Source organism: Haliotis rubra, unplaced genomic scaffold (genome assembly GCF_003918875.1).
Source record: "Haliotis rubra isolate DU_JTF1 unplaced genomic scaffold, ASM391887v1 Scf256, whole genome shotgun sequence".
Classification (NCBI taxonomy): Eukaryota; Metazoa; Mollusca; class Gastropoda; order Lepetellida; family Haliotidae; genus Haliotis; species Haliotis rubra.
The window spans coordinates 74464-99935 of NW_025766625.1; the positions used below are offsets into that span (position 1 = coordinate 74464).

Here is a 25472-nt window from a genome sequence, read left to right on the forward strand (position 1 = left end):
CATGTAGGTGTCAGTAATGGTGACACTGTTGGTCACTGGTAATACATGTTGACCTGATACAGCTTTAAATATTGGTAACTACATCATACCCAAATTTACTCTCTTATGTGATTTCTGTATTTTACGACTGTCAAAGATTTTTCACAGACTTGTCATAGCCTTGCCACAGACTTTTCACAGACTTGTCACAGAGTTGTCACAGACTTACCACAGACATTTCATAGCCTTGCATGCGGTTTGGTGCTACTGTGAATATCTATAATGATATAACTACTAGTGTTGGGAATTGGTTGAAATCCCACAACTGATGATTGCTTCATTACCAACGAGAAATCATCGAAAAAACTTGGTTAGCGTCATATCTCAGATTTTTCTTTCCAGGTTGTTATTGCAGATAAGTATAACATGATGTAACTTGCTACTTTAAAGTGATGATTAATATATCATGAACAGAAACTTCCCAGAGTCTTCAACAAATATTAAGTCATGACTTTTCAGTTAGTGAAGTGAGTTTTCTAAGAATTAAACACATTTTCAGGCCCTGACAACTTCGAAGATATGTTTCATCGACAAGAGTTTCAAAGACTAAAACAGTAGTTCCAAAATCGTTTGTGTTCGATTATGAGAAAATGTGATCGATTGCTTGATCGTTTGGTCACTGCGACCAATCTTCGATTATTCACTTAATCGGAACACCACTAATAACTACACATCTGGTGCTTTGAACTTCCCCAGCCAAGGAAACCAAGCAGCTCCAGCATCTCTGTGTTGCTGAGATGACGCACACTTTTCCAGGTACTATAATGTTTTGGATAACAATCACCATGGTAATCTTGTTTTCAGATTGACTGTCGGGAACTGCGTCAGAGCAGCCCTCTCTCTCAGGTTGTCCCTCCTAAGTCTCGTGCCACCATTCCCATCCTCTTCGAGTCCAACAGTAAAGGAAAGTTTCAGAGGTAGGTCATAGCACATTAGTGTGAGGTTCCCATTAATATGATAAACTTTTTATCTTTATTCTCAGAAACACCACTCTTTATATAAGAGACAGGAATTGACTGTGAGCATAAAAATGTCACCATGTTCTGACAAAGATTAACCTCATACGGGAAACAGAAACTAAAAGGGATGTTTGTGATCACATTCCATTCCTAGTGTGTTTTTGATAGAGAGGTTTGATGTAATAGATGACTACTAGCGCTATATCAAGATTGTAACCTTTTAGTTGAGGGAACAAAGGACATGGTGAAGCCAAGGCCTCAGCTCTCGCAACAGTACTCTTATATCCTGATTACGTACTGGCACAATCTATGTATCTTATCTATCTTAGAGTACAGGCAAATCCTTGAGCTCCTTCAACTAAACACATCACAAACTCAAATTAACCTAAAGTTTATGATCATTTTCTCTATGCAAGTCATGCAATAACGTGTTCTCACAAAATGAGCATCGCTCTCCCTCACCAAGGATCAGCCATGTTTTTGAGATGTAACTATGTGTATATTTTCCGTGTGTGTCAGGTCAGTGATGTACACTGTGAACGGCTTCTACAAGCACCATGTGACAGTGGTGGCAGATGTGGGACCGGTAACCCTCCAGCTGTCCACAGAAGACCTGCTTCTCAAGCCCACCCCGGGGCTGCCAGCTGATGCAGGTACTGTAGCTCACCCTCCCTGTGGCAGAGGCAGATGATGTTGTTGCTTATTGCTGCTCATACCATCAACTGGGGTGGTGTGGTAGCCTAGTGTTTAAAGCATTTGCTCATCATGCCGAAGACCCAGATTTTATTCCCCACATGGGTATAATGTGTTAAGCCATATCTGGTGGCCTCCGCCATGATATTGCTGGAATATTGCTAAAAGCGGCGTAAAACCATACTCACTCATACTATCAACCATCAGTTTGCCTGGCCCAAATTGGTATATTTACAGGCAGCCATTTTGTTGTCCTCTACCTTGGTACGTCAGCAATATTGATTACTAATGTTATTGCCTCTTTGCTATCTATACTCAACATGCATACTAATCATTGATGATATACTGATTGTTGCTGTACCTAAACACTCAAGGTTACCGTGGTGTGGTGACCCTGCACAACCCCCTCAACTACCCCGCAGAGTTCACCTGGTCCCCCAACCTGGGAGAAAAGGGCACTGCTTTCTCCATCAGACCAGCCACAGGTAGGTTCACTTGAGTTTCATATATAAAATAATTATGTCTTCTGTGTGTTTCTTTTTGACAGTATGTTACCAAGTTATGCTGTTTTGTTTTAGGTACGGTGGATGCCTTCAGTGACCTTGACTGTGAGGTTGTGTGGCATCCCTCCTTCATGGCTCCAGAGGATGGCTCCTTCACACTGATGCTCCTCAATGGCAACCCATTACAGTTCCGATGTCTGGCACAGGTGGGCGCATGCTTCATAGACAGCACCCTCCAGCCAACACAGATCACTGAATGCACAACACATCACTGCATGCACAACACACACCACTGCATTCCAAACACACATCCCTGCATCCTGGACTCATGCCATTGCATTTTGGATACATGTCATTCCATTATTGACACATGTCATTGCATTATTGACACATGTCATTCCATTATTGACACATGTCATTCCATTATTGACACATGTCATTCCATTATTGATACATGTCACTGCATTATTGACACGTCATTCCATTATTGACACATGTCATTCCATTATTGACACATGTCATTCCATTATTGATACATGTCACTGCATTATTGACACATGTCATTCCATTATTGACACATGTCATTCCATTATTGACACATGTCACTGCATTCTGAACACTTCACTGAATTCTGGACACGTCACCTCATTCTGAGCACACATCACATCATGCTCACAGCATTGTACACAATTGTTCACACTCAACACGCTATGATGCACGAGCAATACACTATGCTCCATGCTCTGCACACAACTAAACTCACTCCACTCAATTGTTAACACACTAAGCTCCCAACTCAAGACACTACATTGAACACACTACACTGCTTGCTCAAACCTTTTATGAACCATTTTCGAATGTTATGTTTTGTTGATGTCATTATTTTGTTTTTTCTACAAATAAATTGGCTCCAGACTTAAATACATCCATGCTCAAAATCAATAACTTGGTTGCATTTACATTTTAGCTTGGCAACAGCTCGGTTCAGTTTGTGGAACGAAGGGTAATGTTCGGCCAGGTTCCAGTAAACCTGACTACCACCAGGACAGCCCTGCTGCACAATGCTGGTCAAAACCATGCTTTCTTCCAGGTCAGAACACAAGAGTGTACACACATACACACAGTCACACAAAATGTAAATTCAGGCCAACATTTTCAAACAACTGTATGTTAACATTATACTCTACTGAATACTGTTCCAAAGTATATTCAAGCAGTGACTTTCAAATGAATATGATACTTTTGAATACTGTCAAGACAATGACAAAAGGTATGCATATCTTTTGTCTCTGCAAGACTTCAATGTAGATTGTTATACCAAGTCCCATTCCTTTGTGCTAAAATGTTTGTAAATCCTGTACAGTTGCATTGAATATCAACTTATGGCTAAGACCACATTGTTGAAGAGGGCGCTGGAATCAGCCATAACTTGAAAACAACTGACAAGTGGGAGGATGCAATATTTCCCTTGGCTGACCATTAGTGCCGTGTCCTGGAGGTTGTGCATCCCTATGTATGCTCTGTGTACAGGTCCTGGACCCCAACCCTTTCCCTGGGCTCACCGTGAGTCCGGTCCATGGCGTGGTGCCTGTGGGAGGAACAGCTGAGTTGCGGGTGTCGCTGACCCCAGACGCTGTGCTGAAGTTCGACACGCGGGTCCAGCTGGCCATCAAGGGTGGGAAGACCATTGATCTGAGAATGGGTGGGACAGTGGAGCCTCCAAGTGTCGACATCAGCATGGTACGTCATTTTCACAAGTCAGGAATAGCAAGATAGTTTGACATCATTGTCACTGTATTTGTGTAATCGTTGGAACATGAATAGTGTTTCCTTTATAGAGGATAAGTATATAGCATATTAGAAGCTTTAGTTTCAGTGGAGACAGAAATGACTTGGGGATTTCAACAAGCAAGTGATAAAGACAATAGCATCTGTAGAATCAGAATGGGAGCTTGTGGTTAAAGCAATTATAGGCTTAAACATTCCCTCTGGGTTGTGTAGCCTTTTCCTCCTTCTTGTGGTTAAAGTGTTAATAACAAAGGGAAGTAATCCTTACTTAGATAACACGTCCCGCTTTGATTAGACCTTTGGCAGTTCGATTCTGTACTCACATAGGTACAACATGTGAAGCTATTTCTGGTGTCCCCCACCGTGATTTAGCTGGAATATTGCTAAACGCAGTGTAAAACCATACTCAGTCAGTGTAGCTGAATGTTGCATTGACAAAAATAAAGAAGTTGAAATTCGTAAGATAATTATATGTTCATACATACAGAGCATTAATGATAGACATGCTGTAATTACTACTGTGTACCATATACATGTTTGATCTATAGACCAAGATAAATCCATATATCATGATAACCAGATGTACATTTGTCTACTTCAGTATTTTGATGTTTGGGAACCTACAGAATTTTAGATGCATCATCTAATTCAGCTGTTATGTGGAATCAACTATGATTGACAAAGAACTAGAGCTTGAGTTTACATTGGATATCGATGAAAGGCTAAACTAGAGCAGCTTGTATTGTGCCGACATCACCTGGTAGTTATTGGTCGTGGGATGTCTGTGTTACAGCCTTCCTTCAACTTCGGTGGCGTGTACTGCGGATCAGGATCCACCATACAGTTCCAGCTCCTCAACAAGGTAACTCTTCGCCCAGTGTGCTGACCTGTGGGGACCAGGGTAAAACTGGTTCCTGCCTGGTCTTAGAGGCAACTTAAAGGCCGGACATTTCATGCTCATTGACTTAAGTGTCATCATACTCTGACAGCAGGGGTGGCTGTTCTTAATATCAATCACTGGAATGTCTGGTCCTTTCTTGATTACTGCTGGCCACTGTAGGTTGGAATGCTGCTTAGAGTGGTGTTAAACAACAAGTAAACCAAATACATGTGTGATTGTGTGTGTCACATGTGTGATTGTGTGTCATGTGTGATTGTGTGTATCACATGTGTGATTGTGTGACATTGTACCCGATTTAGGTGAATTGTTGCTCATTCAGTATACAGCTGGATTATTTACTGTCCGCTTTGTAATGGTTGAAATGTTTGTGACTGGTGTAGGACAGCAGGTACCTACTCATTTTGCTGATTAACTGGGCACAGGGAGCTGAAATGATCTGTTAATTTGCAGTAGATAATGAAGGCCTGATAGTTCAATGCTTTTCAAATTGTTTTTCTTGACTGGGTTGAGAGTGTTTGTTTACGACCCATGTTGGATCTTGAACAGGTGTAGAGAGACTTACCCAAAAGATGCAAGTTAACATGAAGTGACACCTGAATCATCTCTGACATTTTTATCATTGCTGTTTCTGTCCATCTAAGCTAGTTGTATTATGATAATGTACACCAGCGGAGGTGTTCACATTTGTCTTTATGTTGTATTATGGTGTAGACTGTCACCAAGGCAAAGATGGAGTTCGACCTGACACGCTTCAAGGACTTCACGCTGGCCTTCCCAGGATTCCAGACTCAAGGTCAGTGTCAAGGTCATTCTAGCAACTGAAGCACAGCAACCACGAGTCAGAGATTAACTGAAATTCTGCTGGTCATTACTATGAACCTCAGTTGATGTACCACCTGACCTCTTTTGACCCATCACACATATGGATATAATCTGTGTCCTTTCACATAGCATGGTCAGTAGGGTAGTTACCATCTGGACTGAATGGAGCTTTCACTGAAAAGATGAAACAAAGAGCCTCCAAATATTTTTTAACCTAATGTTGTTCCTATGAACTCTGTTGTGTACTATTCAACATCCTAAACAGAGCAATACATGAAGATCTGGGTTAGAATTGGTCTTCCATACACCCTTGCCTATGATAAAAGTTGACTAACAAGATCCGGTGGTCAGGCTTGCTGACTTGATAGATGTCAATCACTGATCTGTCTGGGTTGATCCAGTCCAGACTCAGTTATTTACAGACTGCTGTCATATGGCTGGAAAATAGCTGAGTTCAGTTTCAGCAAGCAGAAGAACATTCATTGAATGTTTTAAATTTTTTTTAATGACTTATAACTATTCTGTGGCATAGCTATTCCTGATATCAACTATTATTCTAATGCATAGCTATTTCTGATATAAGCTATTCTATGTCATAGCTATTCCTGATATCAACTATTGTGTGGCATAGGTATTCTTGATATAAGCTATTCTATGGCATAGCTATTCCTGATATCAACTATTCTATGGCATAGCTATTCCTGATATAAGCTATTCCATGGCATAGCTATTCTTGATATCAACTATTCTATGACATAGCTATTCTTGATATAAGCTATTCTATGGCATAGCTATTCCTGATATAAGCTATTCTATGGCATAGCTATTCCTGATATAAGCTATTCCATGGCATAGCTATTCTTGATATCAACTATTCCATGACATAGCTATTCTTGATATAAGCTATTCTATGGCATAGCTATTCCTGATATCAACTATTATTCTATGGCATAGCTGTTCCTGATATTGACTATTCTATGGCATAGCTATTCCTGATATCAACTATTCTATGGCATAGCTATTCCTGATATCAGCTATTCCATGGCATAGCTGTTCCTGATATAAGCTATTCTATCGCATTGCTATTCCTGATATCAACTATTCCATGGCATAGCTGTTCCTGATATCAACCATTCTATGGCATAGCTATTCCTGATATAAGCTATTCTATCGCATTGCTATTCCTGATATCAACTATTCCATGACATAGTTATTTTTTGATATCAACTATTCTATGGCATAGCTATTCCTGATATCAGCTGTTCCATGGCATAGCTATTCCTGATATCAATTATTCCACGGCATAGCTATTCCTGATATCAACTACTGTATGACAATGCAGATGACTACAACTACCAGATGATGAACCAAGGGATGTATTCGGTGACGCTGGGTCCGGAGGAGACTGTGCCAGGGGAGATAACCTTCATGCCCACAGAGGTAGGAAATTGCTCTTCTTGCCACATTTTGAAGCTCAGTAACAAAGTTCCACAGATACTCCTTCAGTTTTAAACATTTCTTTTTCTTCATGCTGTCTGTTATCTAAAGTAACAGTTCCTTAGTGAGGTGATTGAGTTAACCGGTTAAGTTATCTTTGAAATAAGTTTTCATAGGATTAACATGTCTTTTGGGGGCGAAAAAATAATTTTTCTTACTTCTAATTTATACTACAAACAAAAAGTTTAAGAACACCCTAAAATTTGATAGTCATATATCATTGATACTCTAAGGTAAATGTAACTTTTTGTGTGCTTAATGGGCACTTCAAACGACATGTTAGAGCATGCAGTGAAGCAACTGATTCAATATTCATTGAGTTTGAGCAAAATGAAACATTGTCAAAAACAGCAAACAAACAAGGGTGCTGAAACACACCAGCACCGTGTTTGATTCAAACGCCCAAACACAACAGCCTAGTGCATGTGGAAGACAGACTTCCCATGCAGCTTGTGGCAACGTTTCCTTTAAAAGAAGCTACAGACATTATTGAAGCCTCACAACTTCTTCACCATGCCACAGTGCAGACCATGACAGAAGCAAGGCCATTGCATGGTTACAGGATGGTGAAGAAGTGTTGCTCGCCGTCTTCAGGTGCCATCTCTGTCATTCATAAACTGAGGTACAGGTTCCAGGCCACTGGTAGAGTACAGGGCAGATCTCGCTCTGGAACATCCAGAAAAACATCAAGGGCAGATGACCGATATGTTATGCTCCAAGCCCTTGAAAACCGATTCACAACTGCCAGTGCCCAGTTGCCACAAGCTGCAAGGGAAGTCTGTCTTCCACATGCACTAGGCTGTTGTGTTTGGGCATTTGAATCAAACACGGTGCTGGTGTGTTTCAGCACCCTTGTTTTCACTGTTTTTGACATTGTTTCATTTCACTCAAACTCAACGAATATTGAATCAGTTGCTTCACTGCATGCTCTAATATGTCGTTTGAAGTGCCCATTAAGCACACAAAAAGTTACATTTACCTTAGAGTATAATGACCTCACCAAGTATAAGTTTATATATGACTATCAAATTTTAGGGTGTTCCCATACTTTTTGTTTGTAGTATATGTTGTGGTCCTGGACCAATTTGAAAACATGTTAGTAATGATAATAGAGACACCTTACCTGTGTTTCTCTCTTCAGGTGGCTGCATACGACTTTGTGATGCCATGTGTCATCAATCATGTGGGTGCCCCCCACCCTGCCCCCACACCTTTCCCTCCTACCCCAGCCCCCCTCCCAGAAGAACAGTCTACAGCACATCATCAACCCCCGGCCCCAGCCATTTATGGTTGTCACACCCAGGAAGCATGTCATAGCCACAGCTCTGCGGCAGCCGTTACAGCTATCCCAGAACAGGATAGAGTTCTTCCTTCCTGCTAGCATGCATGAGCTGTACAAGAATACAGGCATCGGAGAATCAAAGGTAGGGATCAGATTGTCTTTACTGAAACACAGTGCTTGGCTATATATCTGCTTTATTGTATATTATGCTAATTGTTAAGTGGCTACATCAGTTTATGCTATTGTTTCATAATGTGTGTTCCCAAACTTGTTACAGAAACCAAAAACAAAATATTTGAAAATGTGTCCAAACGTATTCATTCAAACTCATTATTTCGAAAAGAAAACCTTTGTTTGTATTTCTGTTTCAACTATTAGTCTCGGGGCCATTGTGCAGAGTTGCATCCCTTAGGTTTTCAAGGATCCTATGATCTAAAGTGTTTGAATCCCAGATTTGCCCTGTTATGTTCTAGGTTTGTCAGCACCATACCTGAGCTTGTGTGTTTCACTAAAGTCGTAAATCACTGGTATCATGTGTGGCTTTCCTCCCTTATTGAGCTGACAAGCCATGACATAACTGAAAGTTCAGTTTGACATTAACCTAGACTCACTCACTCACTCACTCACTATATGTAACTAGTAAGACCAGTTGGTTGTAGATGTGTATTAGCTCCCATACCCTTATGTCCTTCCATTTCTGTTCACAGACACGTGTCAAGGTATATATATCACAGATTTCAGTTTGGTGACTGATGGTTTTGCATGAGCACTGATACCAGTTTAAAGAAGATATTGGAAGCTGGATTTATATCATTGTTTCACTATTTTACTTCCACAAAACTCTCTTGCACTTAAATCCACAACTAATATAATAGCTATAACATTTTAAAATGATATATTGTTTTCATTATAAAGCTATTAATGAAAGAAATACATATTAAAATGATGATTTTTTCCCAAGAATTTGAAGTTCCTATTAGAACAATGGAGTTGTATGCCTGTTTTATGCCATGTCTGCCAAGATTGGAGGCGAGGTCAAATAGACAGCAGATTTTACATTCCTGTACGAGGGCTGTTCAATAAGTAATGGCAACAAGAGTGTAAAAACATACTGCATTAACATACATCATTCCTTGGCTGTCTATAATCTCTCTGAGTTGAGAAATCACTGTTTTTGTCTTGTGGGACTGCCAGCCAGCATTGTCATGAAGTGAAGAGCAGGTCGGGACGACATTGTTCCCGTCTCAGGTTGCTTCTTTTCCATAGCTTCAACCATCTTGGGGAGGACAGTGTTGCAGTAGTAAGTGCCAGTAACAGTACTCTTCACAGGCAGGATATCAACAAGTACTGGCCCTTCATAGTTGAAAAATATGGAAAAAAGTCTCTTCCTGCTCTGAAATCCTGGCTTGGCCACCACTGGATGCTGATTTTCCTTACCCATCCACACATGTATGATCCCCAGGGAGTTGAGATTGACAATACGATGTGCCGTTGAGATTGACATCCAGTGAACGAGGGAAAAACAAAGCGACTTTGAGCAGCTCAGCTGTTGGGGATACCATAAAAGTAGATCCAAGTCTCATCACCAGTGACAATGTCTGTGAGCCGCTTTGGTCCATTTGGTTCCAACATATTTAATATTTATACACAGTTGAATGTGGATCCTCGTTGTTTCTGTTCAAGGGTCAGCACATGAGGTCCCCAACGAGCACAAATCTTCCTAAACTTCAAATGGTCATGAAGGATTGAGTGGGTAGATCTAAGTGATATGTCCAATGATGAACTAATTTCATCTTCATCAATGCATTTCTGGACAATTGTCATTACCTCTTCGTTCATAACTGATTTTGGATGTCCTGAGCGGTGTTCATGATTAAAATCTCTCAACCATCTAGCAACTGTCCTATATGATGGAGCTTGGTCCCCACACACATTAACCAAATCTACATGGATTTTGGTCACATCTTCAGAAAACTGTGATCTCATGAAGACATAGAAGTGAAGGTTCTCCTTGCTGAACTCCATCTTTTTTAATCACAGTTATGACATCATCACATTGTGACATCATAACCACTTTTCATATTAGATATGACATCACAAAATTTAGTCAGGTGGTTAGAACTCATCTGAGGCTTTCCATAGATGCTAAATGTGCAGGGGTTATATTTGATATATAGATATGATAATGGCATTGCCATTATTTGTTGAACGGCCCTCGTACTTTCTGAATAAGCAAATGGGGGATTGAAAGAGAAAAAGACAAAACAACTTCATTGCTTTAATGTGAACTTTTGATTCCAGTGATACATTTACTTGTGCTGAAAATAGCTTGATGACAGGTTCAACAGTTCCACCTCTCTAACTGTTCTGTATCATGCTTGATTCAGTCACAGGTCGCCATTACAGTGATGTTGTAATACTGACAGTGACATAAAACAACATTCACTCATACTAATGTCATGCACTTGAATCCCTTTGTGTCATCATGCACTGTCCTTTATCATTTTACCACTTTAACATTTCACTACATTTCAAAATTGGTCTTCAGTAACAGATTCTTGTCCTGAGACGTGATGGACAGGATCAGATGGTCAGGTTCACTGACTTAGACTTTGCACAACATCCCACTCATGATGCTCATGACGTCAGTCACTGATTGTCTGGTCCAGCCTTTAGCCGGGTTACAATATTGATCTTCAGTAACCCATGCTTGTTGTAAGAGGCGACTAACGGGATTGGGTGGTCAGGCTCGCCAACTTGGTTGACCCATGTCATCGGTTCCCAAGTGCACAGATTGATGCTCATACCGTTGATCACTGGATTGTCTGGTCCAGACTCAATTATTTACAGACCGCCGTCAAATAGCTGGAATATTGCTGAGTGCGGCGTAAAACTAAACTCACTCACTCACTGGTCCAGACTTGATTGTTTACATATCACTGTGTTGAATATCACAGCTTGAATGTTGCTGAGTCAAGTGTTAAGCAACAAACTGACAAATTTAACAAGTCATGACCGATATCTGAACATATCATTCATGCATTGTCATGTATAGTTTTGATACATGACTAGTCCATCATTCAGTACACCACTAATCATGAGGTGTATTGACTGTATTGATACACAATGCATGTATAGTCACCATGTCAAGTTTCTATGGTTTTAAATGTATTTTTTTTTAAATATTTTTTTTATTATATGTATACTTCTGAAAAAAAACCAGTTACATAACACCCACAGGTGGAAGGCTGTGTGTTGCAATAAGTCATGACAGATGGTGATTTGGTTGTATACTCCCCAGGAAGTTGGGAATATGAATATACACTGATCCTTAGAGATGGGTAAAATATGACATGTGCTTGGAGTTTGAATGTGGCACTGCTACTGCTAATCTTTGTCATTTTATTTATCATTCAGTTTATCATCACCTTTTCTTTAAATATCAATTAAATATTCTTTTTGTATACAGACTTAATTAACTATCAGAACAGACCTAGATCTTCCAGATTACAAGGGTCTTCACTACACAACCTCCTCAACTACAGATCAAAACTGATGGTGTTGTCTCTCTGCCCTTCTGTCTGTTGCATGTTGTCATACTATTGCAGCCTCTCATCATAGTAAACAACAGTCCTCGCAACATCAAGTGGGCATTTGACCTGTCCAAGCCCACAAAGGCCCTGGAGGACGGGGCGCTAAAGTTCACCCATTCCTCTGGCGTACCATTCCTGAACCTACAGAACAAGCCGAGTCGGGGAATCGAGGGGGAGCTGGAGCCAGGCCAGACACAGGAGATCTCCGTCCACTTCTGTCCAGGTCAGTGTCAAGTAACAGATGAAAAGCTTGAGTACTCTGCAACCTGTATATTAATATGTCAATAATTTATTGATATCAAGAAATCTAATTAGTACTACTTTAAGACTGTAATGTAAAAGATCATATGTTTTGTTATCTGTGTGACCTTGTAGTTTCTGGGGACCAACTCTATGGTCTAGCGGATGGAGTGTATGACTGGGATAAGGACAGTCAGTGGTTCAAATCCCTGGCTACATCATGCCCCAAACTGTTTAGGTGTGATTGTTGTAACCATTAAAGGTATGAAACAAGGATTGGCTGGATTGGAAGCAGTATACTGTCTGAGAGGGGTATCCATATTAAACTGCAACATGGTGTCCCTGAGTTCTAGCACAGTAAAACCAGGTTTAGTCAAGACTAGCACAAGCAGCCATACACATACAGATTGCTATAGAAGTCCGAGAATCTTGAGTGTGAGCTTAAACCCCCACCAACCCGGGCCCTCACTTCACCTTCCCCTACTGAGGGAGCAGTTATTGTAGAATGGGAACAGATTGTGCAGTTGTTCAAACTAACGAAAACACTTACATCATGTGATTTGCTTTTTCTACATCCCAGCAACTGTTGAACAGACAAAATAAACCATTGCCTCTGTCAGTTCAACCATACTTTGACTAAGGTTTCAGATGTTCAAAATCACAAATTCCTTCCACTCATTTCTAAAATCATCATCTCAATGGTGGGATGTTTCAATGTTGTGTATGTTACAGCTCAACCTGGCAAGATGGAGTGTCTGGTGCCTGTGGTCCTGGATGACTTGTGGGACAAGCCCTACCAGTACCTGCATATACTGGGGGAGCTGAAGGCGCCCCGGATCTGGTTTGACCCCCTGGCTATCTGCCTCACCCCTGTCCCCCTCACCACCGAAGTCGCTTGAATTCAACATCCTGGCCTCGCAGTACAGAGTGTAGGTTGATCTCCAATGATCTTAAATCTAAGAATGCCACAACTCAAACTGACATACCTTTTACATAGACTCAGGCCAGTGTTAGCATGTTGGAAATGTATTTTTATGTGGTCAACAAAGTAGTGCCAAGGCCTTCACAAATGTTCAGGGCTAGTCAACTCTCTCTCTCTATATATAAGTTCTCTTCTTTATTATATACTGTATTTATCTCCAAAAATGTCAACTGATATAACCCAAGTGAAATAACATTTTATACCGGAACTATTTTCAGTCTGCTTCAATGTCAATGGTTTTCGTAGTAAGATCAGAAGATGAGTTATTACATAATAAACCGAACATTTGTCCTTGTCAATATTACGTGTTAATACCAGGTCAGTTTATAAAACATTTACCTGGATGTAAATTGTACAGTGTGTGTGAAGTGTTCAAAGTTGAGAACGAAAGGCAAATAGTCCTTGTCAAAGCCATTATGCAGTGTTAGAGGGTAGCTACATTCAAATACTAAAGCTTTAAACCTGAGGGATTCCAGGACTCTTTCATTTCTAATGGTGGTATCACTTGTATCTGAGCAGATCTGACACTCTGAGTTTCGAGCTCCCTGAGGTGGAGTGTGAAGATGGCAGCAAGATCAGTCCTCTCACTCTCCAGTTCTCTCAAGGTCAAGGTCAGTCACAGTGGAGCAAATAATTAGCCTTGTCTATAATCTACTGATCATTAAGTCTAAGGTTTAAAAGGACAAATAAACTGAATACAGTTATCCCTTTTGTTGCGAATATAAATTATATAATATTTTCAGAAGCAAAATTAATGTGCCACGAGTCAAACACCAGGAATCCATTTTCACCCCAGCAAGGGGAATAGGGAAAGAGTTTATCAGATGCCCTATTTATACTATTACTGTTTTCCAGATATAAATTTGGGCAGGTGTTTGTTATTAGGTATACCCTGATGTACTAAGGTAATATAATCTTTAAAACTACTATGTTGATTTTAATTTCCCTTTAAAACTTACTTAAGCTAAACACTGAAAGGAAATCAAATATGTATGTTTTGTTATATTATGGTCTGAAAATATTCTCGTTTGTCATATGTTTCTTTTTCTTATTATATACAAATATGGTCTACTTTCATCTGATCCAGAAATCAAGCCTTGTGCAGGAGATGAGGGGCAGATTGACCCCTGTTGTATTCCCTGCAAGGTCACCTTTGTCAGCCCCAAACCGATCTCCTTTGCTCAGCCAATCATCTTCAAAGACACTGAGGGCAGAATGTAAGGGAGATAACTCTCTCTCTCTATATATATATATATGTTTCTTATAAGTCTTGATTCTTTATTTTCAGAGTGTTGGAGACTACTTTGAATTGGCATTTGTTACAATTCAATGCTACTTACACACAAAATTCAGTTGTTCACAAAGAATAATGTAATTTAAAATCTACCATTTGAATATTTGACTTTCTTGCTGTATTGGCTACTCATGCTATATTACATCATTAACTTGATGTTTTAGTACCTGTCAGTACAGATTTGCTGCATGGTCAAGTGACTTCATGTCTTTACCTCTTGGTTCACCTTGGTTCCCAGGTTTCCCCTGATGGTGACGGCATCGTCGGACAACAGCCTGATGACCTGCTACCCATTCCTGGCTCTCCATCGCAGTGACCATCAGATAGTCTGTGAAAATGTACTTCGATCTATTCTGTGTTAAAAGAGGGACTATGCTGTACATGGTGTATCTTTCACAGCCCATTTGCCGGCAAGGTCCAGATGGTGTTGTGTCATGTTTGAAACTGAAACTCTGTAATTTGTGCAATAATTAAATACCATGATATGCATATCATTATTTGAGTCAGCAGACTAAGATTTTAAATGTTTGGATCACTTACTAGAACAGTCAAATAACTTAAGCCTAGTCCCTCTTGAAAGTGCACTAAGTAAAGCGAGTCTTATGAAGGAGGAAGCCTGTCCGTATTGAGGAATATCGGCTGTGCAGAGCTCTATTCCTTGGGCACTCCAGACACTTACAATTGTGGGTTTGAATCACAGCGCACCCAGATTTTTTTTCTATGTTTGTGAGCACCATGTTTGTTGATTTCACCAAAGTAGGAAACACTGACATCACTTCAGGCTTCCCTCCCAAATCAGACAGACACGCCATGGTATAACCCAAGTACCTGTCAATGCAGCATTAAACCCAACTCACATATAGAAACCCCAGGTTAATTCCCCTAATGGGTGCCATTTGTCTTACCCATTTGAGGAGTATAAAGTTTAAATTACAAGTATATTTATCAGTTGTTTAGACTAACATTCACACTTTTATGAGACACTGAATCAAGATAAGTATCAACTAAGTCCCTGTGTGGTACTCTTGGTCAGTTTTGAAATACTAGTAAATGAATCACTTGTTTGTTCATGTAAGCACTCACCGTCCATCTGTGCATCTGTTCATGCATTCATTCACTCATTTTGTAAGTAGACCTAACTGACCATCCTCTGTGTACAGGGCTCTTCCCCCAAGGGTCATAAGCTGTTAGGCTGCAAGGATTCTGTGAGTGCTGGTGAGGCTGTGCTGGTTCCGTGTCAGTCCCCCAACCACTCCGGCAGCCGCCCCAGCACCAGCGCCACCAGCTCCAACTTCCAGATTTCCACCTCCAGCTACGAGTCCAGCGACAGCATTACAGGTAGGGATGTCATTGTTGGCCAGGACTATGATAATAGGGCCACTAATATAGTGCTGAAGTCCACACCACATGGGCATACTCTAAGTGCATACAGATAAACAGATTAGCAATAGGCAGCAATTAAGTGAGTGAGTGAGTGAGTTTAGTTTTACGCTTCACTCAGCAATATTCCAGCTATATGGCGGCGGTCTGTAAATAATCAAGTCTGGACCAGACAATCCAGTGATCAACAGCATGAGTATCAATCCGCGAAATTGGGAACCGATGACATGTGTCAACCAAGTCAGCGAGCCTGACCACCCGGGCAGCAATTAAGGAACAGATGGGTCTTTAGACTAGGAAGGAAGGTGCACATCCAAGCTGAAGGGAGGAGAGATCCATACCACATCAACAGTGTTTGAAGGATCTATTCATTTCCTTGTGGATGTACATTAATTAAAAGTTACTCAAAACCCTCTACACCTAATTCATTGTCAAATCATTCAGAGATGTCTCTTGGATTGATCTGCTTCAGATTCAGCCGACAACAGCACGCCTCACCCTCGTGATGGTGCCATGAACAAGCCGCAGTCTGGGTCGGACACTAACTGCCGAATCAATGCTGGACTGGCTACACGATCACTGGGGTCGGCCATGTTCCCTGATGAAGATACTGAGGAAGGAATATTCCACATGGAGGTCCTGTTTGCTGTGCAGAGATGGTTCTCCTCCATGGGCTGGCCAGGGGGACCCTTTCCCATCACCATTCCAGAGTCTCTCCGAGTGTAAGTAGAAACCAATACCAGTCTCTCCCAGTGTAGGTACATCACCATACCAGAGTCTCTCCCAGTGTAGGTACATCACCATACCAGAGTCTCTCCGAGTGTAAGAAGAAACCAATACCAGAGTCTCTCCCAGTGTAGGTACATCACCATACCAGAGTCTCTCCCAGTGTAGGCACATCACCATACCAGAGTCTCTCCCAGTGTAGGTACATCACCATACCAGAGTCTCTCCCAGTGTAGCTACATCAGCATACTAGAGTCTCTCCCAGTGTAGGCACATCACCATACCAGAGTCTCTCCCAGTGTAGGCACATCACCATACCAGAGTCTCTCCCAGTGTAGGTACATCACCATACTAGAGTCTCTCCCAGTGTAGGTACATCACCATACCAGAGTCTCTCCCAGTGTAGGTACATCACCATACCAGAGTCTCTCCCAGTGTAGGCACATCACCATACCAGAGTCTCTCCCAGTGTAGGCACATCACCATTCCAGAGTCTCTCCCAGTGTAGGCACATCACCATTCCAGAGTCTCTCCAAGTGTAGGCACATCACCATACCAGAGTCTCTCCCAGTGTAGGTACATCACCATACCAGAGTCTCTCCCAGTGTAAGTATCAACCAATACCAGTCTCTCCCAGTGTAGGCACATCACCATACCAGAGTCTCTCCCAGTGTAGGTACATCACCATACCAGAGTCTCTCCCAGTGTAAGTATCAACCAATACCAGTCTCTCCCAGTGTAGGCACATCACCATACCAGAGTCTCTCCCAGTGTAGGCACATCACCATACCAGAGTCTCTCCCAGTGTAGGTACATCACCATACTAGAGTCTCTCCCAGTGTAGGTACATCACTATACCAGAGTCTTTCCCTCTGTAGCTACATCACCATAGTCGAGTCTCTCCCAGTGTAGGTACATCACCATACCAGAGTCTCTCCCAGTGTAGGTACATCAGCATACCAGAGTCTCTCCCAGTGTAGGCACATCACCATACCAGAGTCTCTCCCAGTGTAGGCAGATCACCATACCAGAGTCTCTCCCAGTGTAGGTACATCTCAATACTGGAGTCTCTCCCAGTGTAGGCACATCACCATACCAGAGTCTCTCCCAGTGTAGGCACATCACCATACCAGTCTCTCCCAGTGTAGGCACATCACCATACCAGTGTCTCTCCCAGTGTAGCTACATCACCATACCAGAGTCTCTCCCAGTGTAGGCACATCACCATACCAGAGTCTCTCCCAGTGTAGGTACATCAACATACCAGAGTCTCTCCGAGTGTAAGTAGAAACCAATACCAGTCTCTCCCAGTGTAGGCACATCACCATACCAGAGTCTCTCCCAGTGTAGGCACATCACCATACTAGAGTCTCTCCCAGTGTAGGCACATCACCATACCAGAGTCTCTCCCAGGTAGGCACATCACCATTCCAGAGTCTCTCCCAGTGTAGGCACATCACCATTCCAGAGTCTCTCCAAGTGTAGGCACATCACCATACCAGAGTCTCTCCCAGTGTAGGTACATCACCATACCAGAGTCTCTCCCAGTGTAAGTATCAACCAATACCAGTCTCTCCCGGTGTAGGCACATCACCATACCAGAGTCTCTCCCAGTGTAGGTACATCACCATACCAGAGTGTCTCCCAGTGTAAGTTGAAACCAATACCAGCCTCTCCCAGTGTAGGCACATCACCATTCCAGAGTCTCTCCAAGTGTAGGCACATCACCATACCAGAGTCTCTCCCAGTGTAGGTACATCACCATACCAGAGTCTCTCCCAGTGTAAGTATCAACCAATACCAGTCTCTCCCAGTGTAGGCACATCACCATACCAGAGTCTCTCCCAGTGTAGGTACATCACCATACCAGAGTCTCTCCCAGTGTAAGTATCAACCACCATACCAGAGTCTCCCAGTGTAGGCACATCACCATACCAGAGTCTCTCCCAGTGTAGGCACATCACCATACCAGAGTCTCTCCCAGTGTAGGTACATCACCATACAGAGTCTCTCCCAGTGTAGGTACATCACTATACCAGAGTCTTTCCCCTGTGTACATCACCATAGTCAGAGTCTCCCAGTGTAGGTACATCACCATACCAGAGTCTCTCCCAGTGTAGGTACATCAGCATACCAGAGTCTCTCCCAGTGTAGGCACATCACCATACCAGAGTCTCTCCCAGTGTAGGCAGATCACCATACCAGAGTCTCTCCCAGTGTAGGTACATCTCAATACTGGAGTCTCTCCCAGTGTAGGCACATCACCATACCAGAGTCTCTCCCAGTGTAGGCACATCACCATACCAGTGTAGGCACATCACCATACCAGAGTCTCTCCCAGTGTAGGCACATCACCATACCAGAGTCTCTCCCAGTGTAGGTACATCAGCATACCAGAGTCTCTCCCAGTGTAGGAACATCACCATACCAGAGTCTCTCCCAGTGTAGGTACATCACCATACCAGAGTCTCTCCCAGTGTAGGTACATCAGCATACCAGAGTCTCTCCCAGTGTAGGTACATCAGCATACCAGAGTCTCTCCCAGTTTAGGAACATCAGCATACCAGAGTCTCTCCCAGTGTAGCTACATCACCATACCAGAGTCTCTCCCAGTGTAGGTACATCACCATACCAGAGTCTCTCCCAGTGTAGCTACATCACCATACCAGAGTCTCTCCCAGTGTAGGCACATCACCATACCAGTTTAGGAACATCAGCATACCAGAGTCTCTCCCAGTGTAGGTACATCAGCATACCAGTGTCTCTCCCAGTGTAGCTACATCACCATACCAGAGTCTCTCCCAGTGTAGGTACATCACCATACCAGAGTCTCTCCCAGTGTAGGTACATCAGCATACCAGAGTCTCTCCCAGTGTAGGCAGATCACCATACCAGAGTCTCTCCCAGTTTAGGAACATCAGCATACCAGAGTCTCTCCCAGTGTAGGTACGTCACCATACTTGAGTCTCTCCCAGTGTAGGTACATCACCATACCAGAGTCTCTCCCAGTGTAGGAACATCACCATACCAGAATGTCTCCCAGTGTAGTTACATCACCATACTAGAGTCTCTCCCAGTGTAGGCAGATCACCATACCAGAATGTCTCCCAGTGTAGTTACATCACCATACCAGAGTCTCTCCCAGTGTAGGTACATCAGCATACCAGAGTCTCCCAGTGTAGCTACATCACCATACCAGAGTCTCTCCCAGTGTAGGAACATCACCATACTAGAGTCTCTCCCGGTGTAGGAACATCACCATACCAGAGTCTCCCAGTGTAGCTACATCACCATACACAATATCAATCTGTCCCAGTGTTAGACCATCACAATGTTATGTTTTAGTGTTTGTTGATTTGTTTCAGGGATGACCGGCCACGCTCCGTGTAAGTGAAGGATCTAGAGTCTATATGATGTAGCTGACAGACTGTATAACATCAGTAGTTGTTCCTAACTCAGGGAAACATGTAGATTCACTCACTGCTTCAGATATATATCAATTATAACACTAACTGGCTATATATATTGTGCTATATACCCACCTTACAGGGGCTTGCTCAAAGCGCTGCACTTATATTACGCCAGTCAATAAATCATTGTACACTGGATTCCATTCTCAAACTCCCTAGGGAGTATATATAATCAAAGCTTCCTGTGAAGCACTAAAGGGTTAACAGCACCCATGATCATGTCCATCCAATCATGAGTATAGTGATAATATTACTGTGCATTTAAACAGATATGTGTACCGGAGGAACATGACTTCCACCTGTGTTAACATTATTTCATGTACTATCCATATGGTGAAACATAACCAGTGTCATATATATCATATTAGCACATGTGCAAATAACACTTCGCCTAGCAACCATTGTTTCTGTATTAAGTTGTCTGTGATGTCATTAAACAATTGAACGTGACATCAATGAACAGGGCAGTCACACTTGCTTACCATGTTTTACTGCACAAATGTACATGAATAAAATGGATACTAAAGAAATTATTACACTCGCAAGTGTGCCACACGACTTATACGAAACTCGGGCAATACAAAATTTCACACTCGTTTCGTAAACGCCGTATGACATACTTGCTCCTGTAATAATTTCTATTTATGAATCAATTTTAAATCAGTATGCCACAGTATGTGCACTATATCTGCACATGCTGTCATATTTAGCATGCATCCAATTACTGACAAACTTCAACTAATTAGCAAAGACCTATAATTAGTGATTCTGTAGATATATTTTCTTCTTTCCTTTCATCTGACCAATCTGAGCATCTCTCATCAAGAAAGCATACTTAGGAATGTGTTCCCTAATCATGCAGCCTTGAAGTGGTTAACACAGGAAACCACAGTTACAGGCTGCATGACTGTACTTCATCATCAACCATGAATCCACATGGGTACAATGTGTGAAGCCCATTTCTGGTGTCCCCCGCCGTGATGTTGCTGGAATATTGCTAAAAGCGGCGTAAAACCAAACTCAGTCAGTCAGTCAGTCATCATCAACCATCTCTCACTTAAATGGTCTGAACATTTAAACAAAAGTGACTAGCTTCTATAGTGCCTGACAAACTTGACTATCTGTTAGACATTCCAAACTGTTCATTTTTAAAACTTTGACTAGAGAACATGTAGAGACAATATAATATATGGAATGGAAGTAACCAGTAGCAAGTACAAGAGCAAGGTTGAGAAAGCTGCTATCAGAGTGGCTAATGTCCTCTGTTCATCAGTTTACTGGCTCATCAATGTTCAAGAAAAGTTGTTCTTACATTACCAGCAATGGATGTACGCAGACCTTTGTTTAGTGGGAGCGATAACTAAGATATGATTTTAATAAAATTGGTCCAGCATTTTGCTCTGTGATAGATAGGAAGGAATCTTTAGCTTGAATGATAGACTTTACAACTAGAAGTGATGGCAGCAATGAACAGATTTCTTCATGAAGGACATGTGGAATGTTTTGAACATATTTTTCTGAGAATTACATGCATGATATGAAATATGTGTTGAACAATTTCTCCATGAAATACATGTGGTATGTACTGTACCATTTCTCCAGGGTTTAAATGTGGTATGCGCTCCACAAATGACATGTACTATATTTCAAACTGTTACCCGTGAAAGTCTGGGTTAGAATATTGATCTTCAGTAACCCATGCTTGTCGTAAGAGGCGACTAATGGGATCGGGTGGTCAGGCTCGCTGACTTGGTTGACACATGTCATCGGTTCCCAATTGAGCAGGTCGATGCTCATGCTGTTGATCACTGGATTGTGTGGTCCAGACTCAATTATTTACAGACAACTTCCATATAGCTGGAATATTGCTGAGTGCGACATAAAACTAAACTCACTCACTCACTCACTTCTCCAGGAATAACATGTAGTACAGTTTATATATTGTTTATACAATACTTGTCTGTGTATCATTGTCCAGGTGTCAGTGATGACACACACACTCTGAGCTGAACATCAGTTTGATCAGTGATTACACAGTATGTACAGAATCTCTGTATGTTGTAGGGGTATCACCCGTAAGCCAGCGGAGGAAGAGCGTGGCAAGGGGCCAAAGTCTGGAGGCTGGGACACCAACAACCTCAAAAAAGACTTTAAGACCATCTATGACATGATCAGTCATCTGAGTGGACGCCCTGTCCCTGGCATCCCCCTCAACTCCTCCCTCCCCGCAGACCCACTAGAGAGAGTCAAGCAGATCTACTGGCAGCACTCAACCCTTCTCACCTTCCTCAGGTAATTCATTTCCTGGTGTAATCTACAAGTTCATTTCCCCAGGTAAGGTTTTGTTGAATTGACCTGTTCACTTATCAAGTTAAGTTGTTATTGAATCAACTTGTTTACTTTCTCAGGTAAGGTATTAATAAATTGACCTGTTTCACTTTCTCAGCTAAGTCATAGTTGAATCAAACTGTCCACTTTCTCAGGTATGTCATTGGTGAATTGACCTGTTCACATTCTCAGGTAAGTCATTGGTGAATCAACCTGTTTACTTTCTCAGGTAAGTAATTGGTGAATCAACCTGTTTACTTTCTCAGGTAAGTCATTGGTGAATCAACATGTTAACTTTCTCAGGTAAGTCATTGGTGAATCAACCTGTTCACTTTCTCAGGTAAGTCATTGGTGAATTGACCTGTTCACTTTCTCAGGTAAGTCATTGGTGAATCAACCTGTTCACTTTCTCAGGTAAGTCATTGGTGAAACGACCTGTTCACTTTCTCAGGTAAGTCATTGGTGAATCAACCTGTTCACTTTCTCAGGTAAGTCATTGGTGAATCAACCTGTTCACATTCTCAGGTAAGTCATTGGTGAATCAACCTGTTCACTTTCTCAGCTGATTCAGACCAAGTTATTTCTTGTTTATTAGATGTTTGTGTTGGTTTGTGCAGGTGTCAGGGAGCCTGTGTGGCTGCAATCAGGCCGGAGCATCTGATGGAGCCACGTGACTACAGTCTGTGGAAACGTCTTCAGCAGCAGCTCCAGATGGAGCTGGTGAACCAGGGTATGACTGAGGAGGCTGGTCGTATCCATGACGATGAGGAAGAGCTGGAGGAGGAGGTGTTTGAAGCTGTGTCCAAGAGAGCATGGACGGATATACTGCTTCAGATATACAAGGTGAGACAGAGGTGGCACAGCAGGTACACATTGTCTTACAGGCCTGTAATATTCAATGACAAATTAGAATAATTACTATAATATGGTCCCATGTCACAATGGTGTGCATGTACAGTGATTACAAGGGTGCAGAGACCTGCCAGTATTGGGCCTACTTTATAAATGTGTCTACTCCTTGTGCCTTCCTTATCTCCAACACTGAGAAGTGCTGATATACACTAGGGGTCTGGACAAGATGGGGACAGGCTGGGGAAGATCTTCATGACGTAGATCCATATGACACTCATCTTTCATTTGCAGTCTCTGGTCCTGGCAAAGATTACACCTCGCACACTGAAGACCATGGCGTCTCCTGACCGCCATGTGACCCTACCAAGTATCAACCCTGACCCTCTGTCCAGCAACATCTACTGTGTGTCTGAGCGGATAGTCTTGTCCTGGCTGAACCACCATTTTGAACACTATCGGCATTCAGTGTGGGAAAACTGTCCTAATGGTATGTCAGTCCGTAAGCGTGGGGGACCTGAAATATGAACAAAATGTATCTGGTTACATTTGATCATAATTTTGAGTCACACAAAGTTATTGAATAAATATGTTTCATGTTGTTTCTCTCAATTTTGTTTTCCTTCATTCAAAGGTGGGGTCCCATCCTCAAGATGGATAGTCAACTATGACTTTGACCTTCTGGATGGCCTGGTGTTTGGTGCAGTGTTGGGAGCTCACATGCCCTTCCTGGTGAGTGTACAGTGTTGAGAGCTCACATGCCCTTCCTGGTAAATATGTGCAGTGTTGGGAGCTCTCATGCCTGTTTTCTCCCAAACATGCAATTGTTGACATGAGCAAAGTCTAATCATGTGTTTTAATCTTCCTGCTACAGGAAATCATTCTGAATGTCCTGTGTTCTAGTGTTTGTCATGGAAATTTATGTTTCAGTGTTGGCAATTATTCTGTATGTCTTCTGGGTTTTTTTGTGTGTTTTTTTCGCGGAATGTTCCATGGTGTCTGGTGTATGTTCTAGTTTTTGTCATTGAACATTCCAATGTACCGTCTGAATGTCTGGTGTTTGTGATGAGTGAGTGAGTGATTATGGTTTTTCACAACTTTTAGCAATTTTCCAGCAATATCACAGTTAGGGACACCAGAATGGGCTTCACACACTGTACCCATGTGGGGAATCAAACCCGGATCTTCAGCATGATGAGCAGACACTTTAACCATTAGGCTACCCGACGCCTCTGTTTGTCATGACCTGGTGTGTGTAGTGGAATGTTGGACAGTATCTGCTGAATGTCATGCATGCTGGTGTTTGTCATGACCTACTGAATGTCATGCATGCTAGTGTTTGTCATGACCTACAGAATGTTTTGCATGCTGGTGTTTGTCATGACCTACTGAATGTTTTGCATGCTGGTGTTTGTCATGACCTACTGAATGTCATGCATGCTGGTGTTTGTCATGACCTACTGAATGTCATGCATGCTGGTGTTTGTCATGACCTACTGAATGTTTTGCATGCTGGTGTTTGTCATGACCTACTGAATGTTTTGCATGCTGGTGTTTGTCATGACCTACTGAATGTCATGCATGCTGGTGTTTGTCATGACCTACTGAATGTCATGCATGCTGGTGTTTGTCATGACCTACTGAATGTTTTGCATGCTGCTGTTTGTCATGACCTACTGAATGTCATGCATGCTGGTCTTTGTCATGACCTACTGAATGCTTTGCATGCTGGTGTTTGTCATGACCTACTGAATGTCATGCATGCTGGTGTTTGTCATGACCTACTGAATGTTTGTGTTGCAGATTGCGAGCCACCTAAAGGACATGTACACCCATCCAACCAATGCTGAGCAGTGCCTGCACAATGCCCTCAAGGTCGTGTCTGCCATGAGATATGCGGGGATTGACTATGATATACAGGTGAGGGGACCTCTACACATACTATATGTTTTGTTTCATCAGCAAGATCTTTCAAAACTGAGCCCCATTTGATCATGATTCTACCTCTGACTCTACTTTGATTCTTGTAAATTAACAATACTTACTTCTCAGGCTGCTTATTTAAACATTAACACAACAAAAACTGTAAACAACAAAATAAAACAACTGCCATTGTTCAGAGCAAT

At 42.1% G+C, this 25472-nt stretch overlaps 1 protein-coding gene across 1 annotated transcript in view; it reads left to right on the forward strand.

The window, feature by feature from the left end:
- The window catches only part of LOC124279775 (cilia- and flagella-associated protein 47-like), a 65698-nt gene that overhangs the window by 13386 nt on the left and 26840 nt on the right, over positions 1-25472 (forward strand). Inside the window, 24 exon segments of the mRNA XM_046715655.1 lie at positions 844-956; positions 1518-1651; positions 2066-2176; positions 2270-2400; positions 3162-3284; positions 3725-3934; positions 4776-4844; positions 5595-5676; positions 7048-7145; positions 8344-8433; positions 8435-8626; positions 12093-12300; positions 13050-13212; positions 13214-13246; positions 13819-13910; positions 14387-14516; positions 14832-14931; positions 15754-15931; positions 16446-16695; positions 22234-22461; positions 23115-23340; positions 23641-23836; positions 23981-24078; positions 25150-25266. Coding sequence (XP_046571611.1) covers positions 844-956; positions 1518-1651; positions 2066-2176; positions 2270-2400; positions 3162-3284; positions 3725-3934; positions 4776-4844; positions 5595-5676; positions 7048-7145; positions 8344-8433; positions 8435-8626; positions 12093-12300; positions 13050-13212; positions 13214-13246; positions 13819-13910; positions 14387-14516; positions 14832-14931; positions 15754-15931; positions 16446-16695; positions 22234-22461; positions 23115-23340; positions 23641-23836; positions 23981-24078; positions 25150-25266 — 3372 coding nt within the window.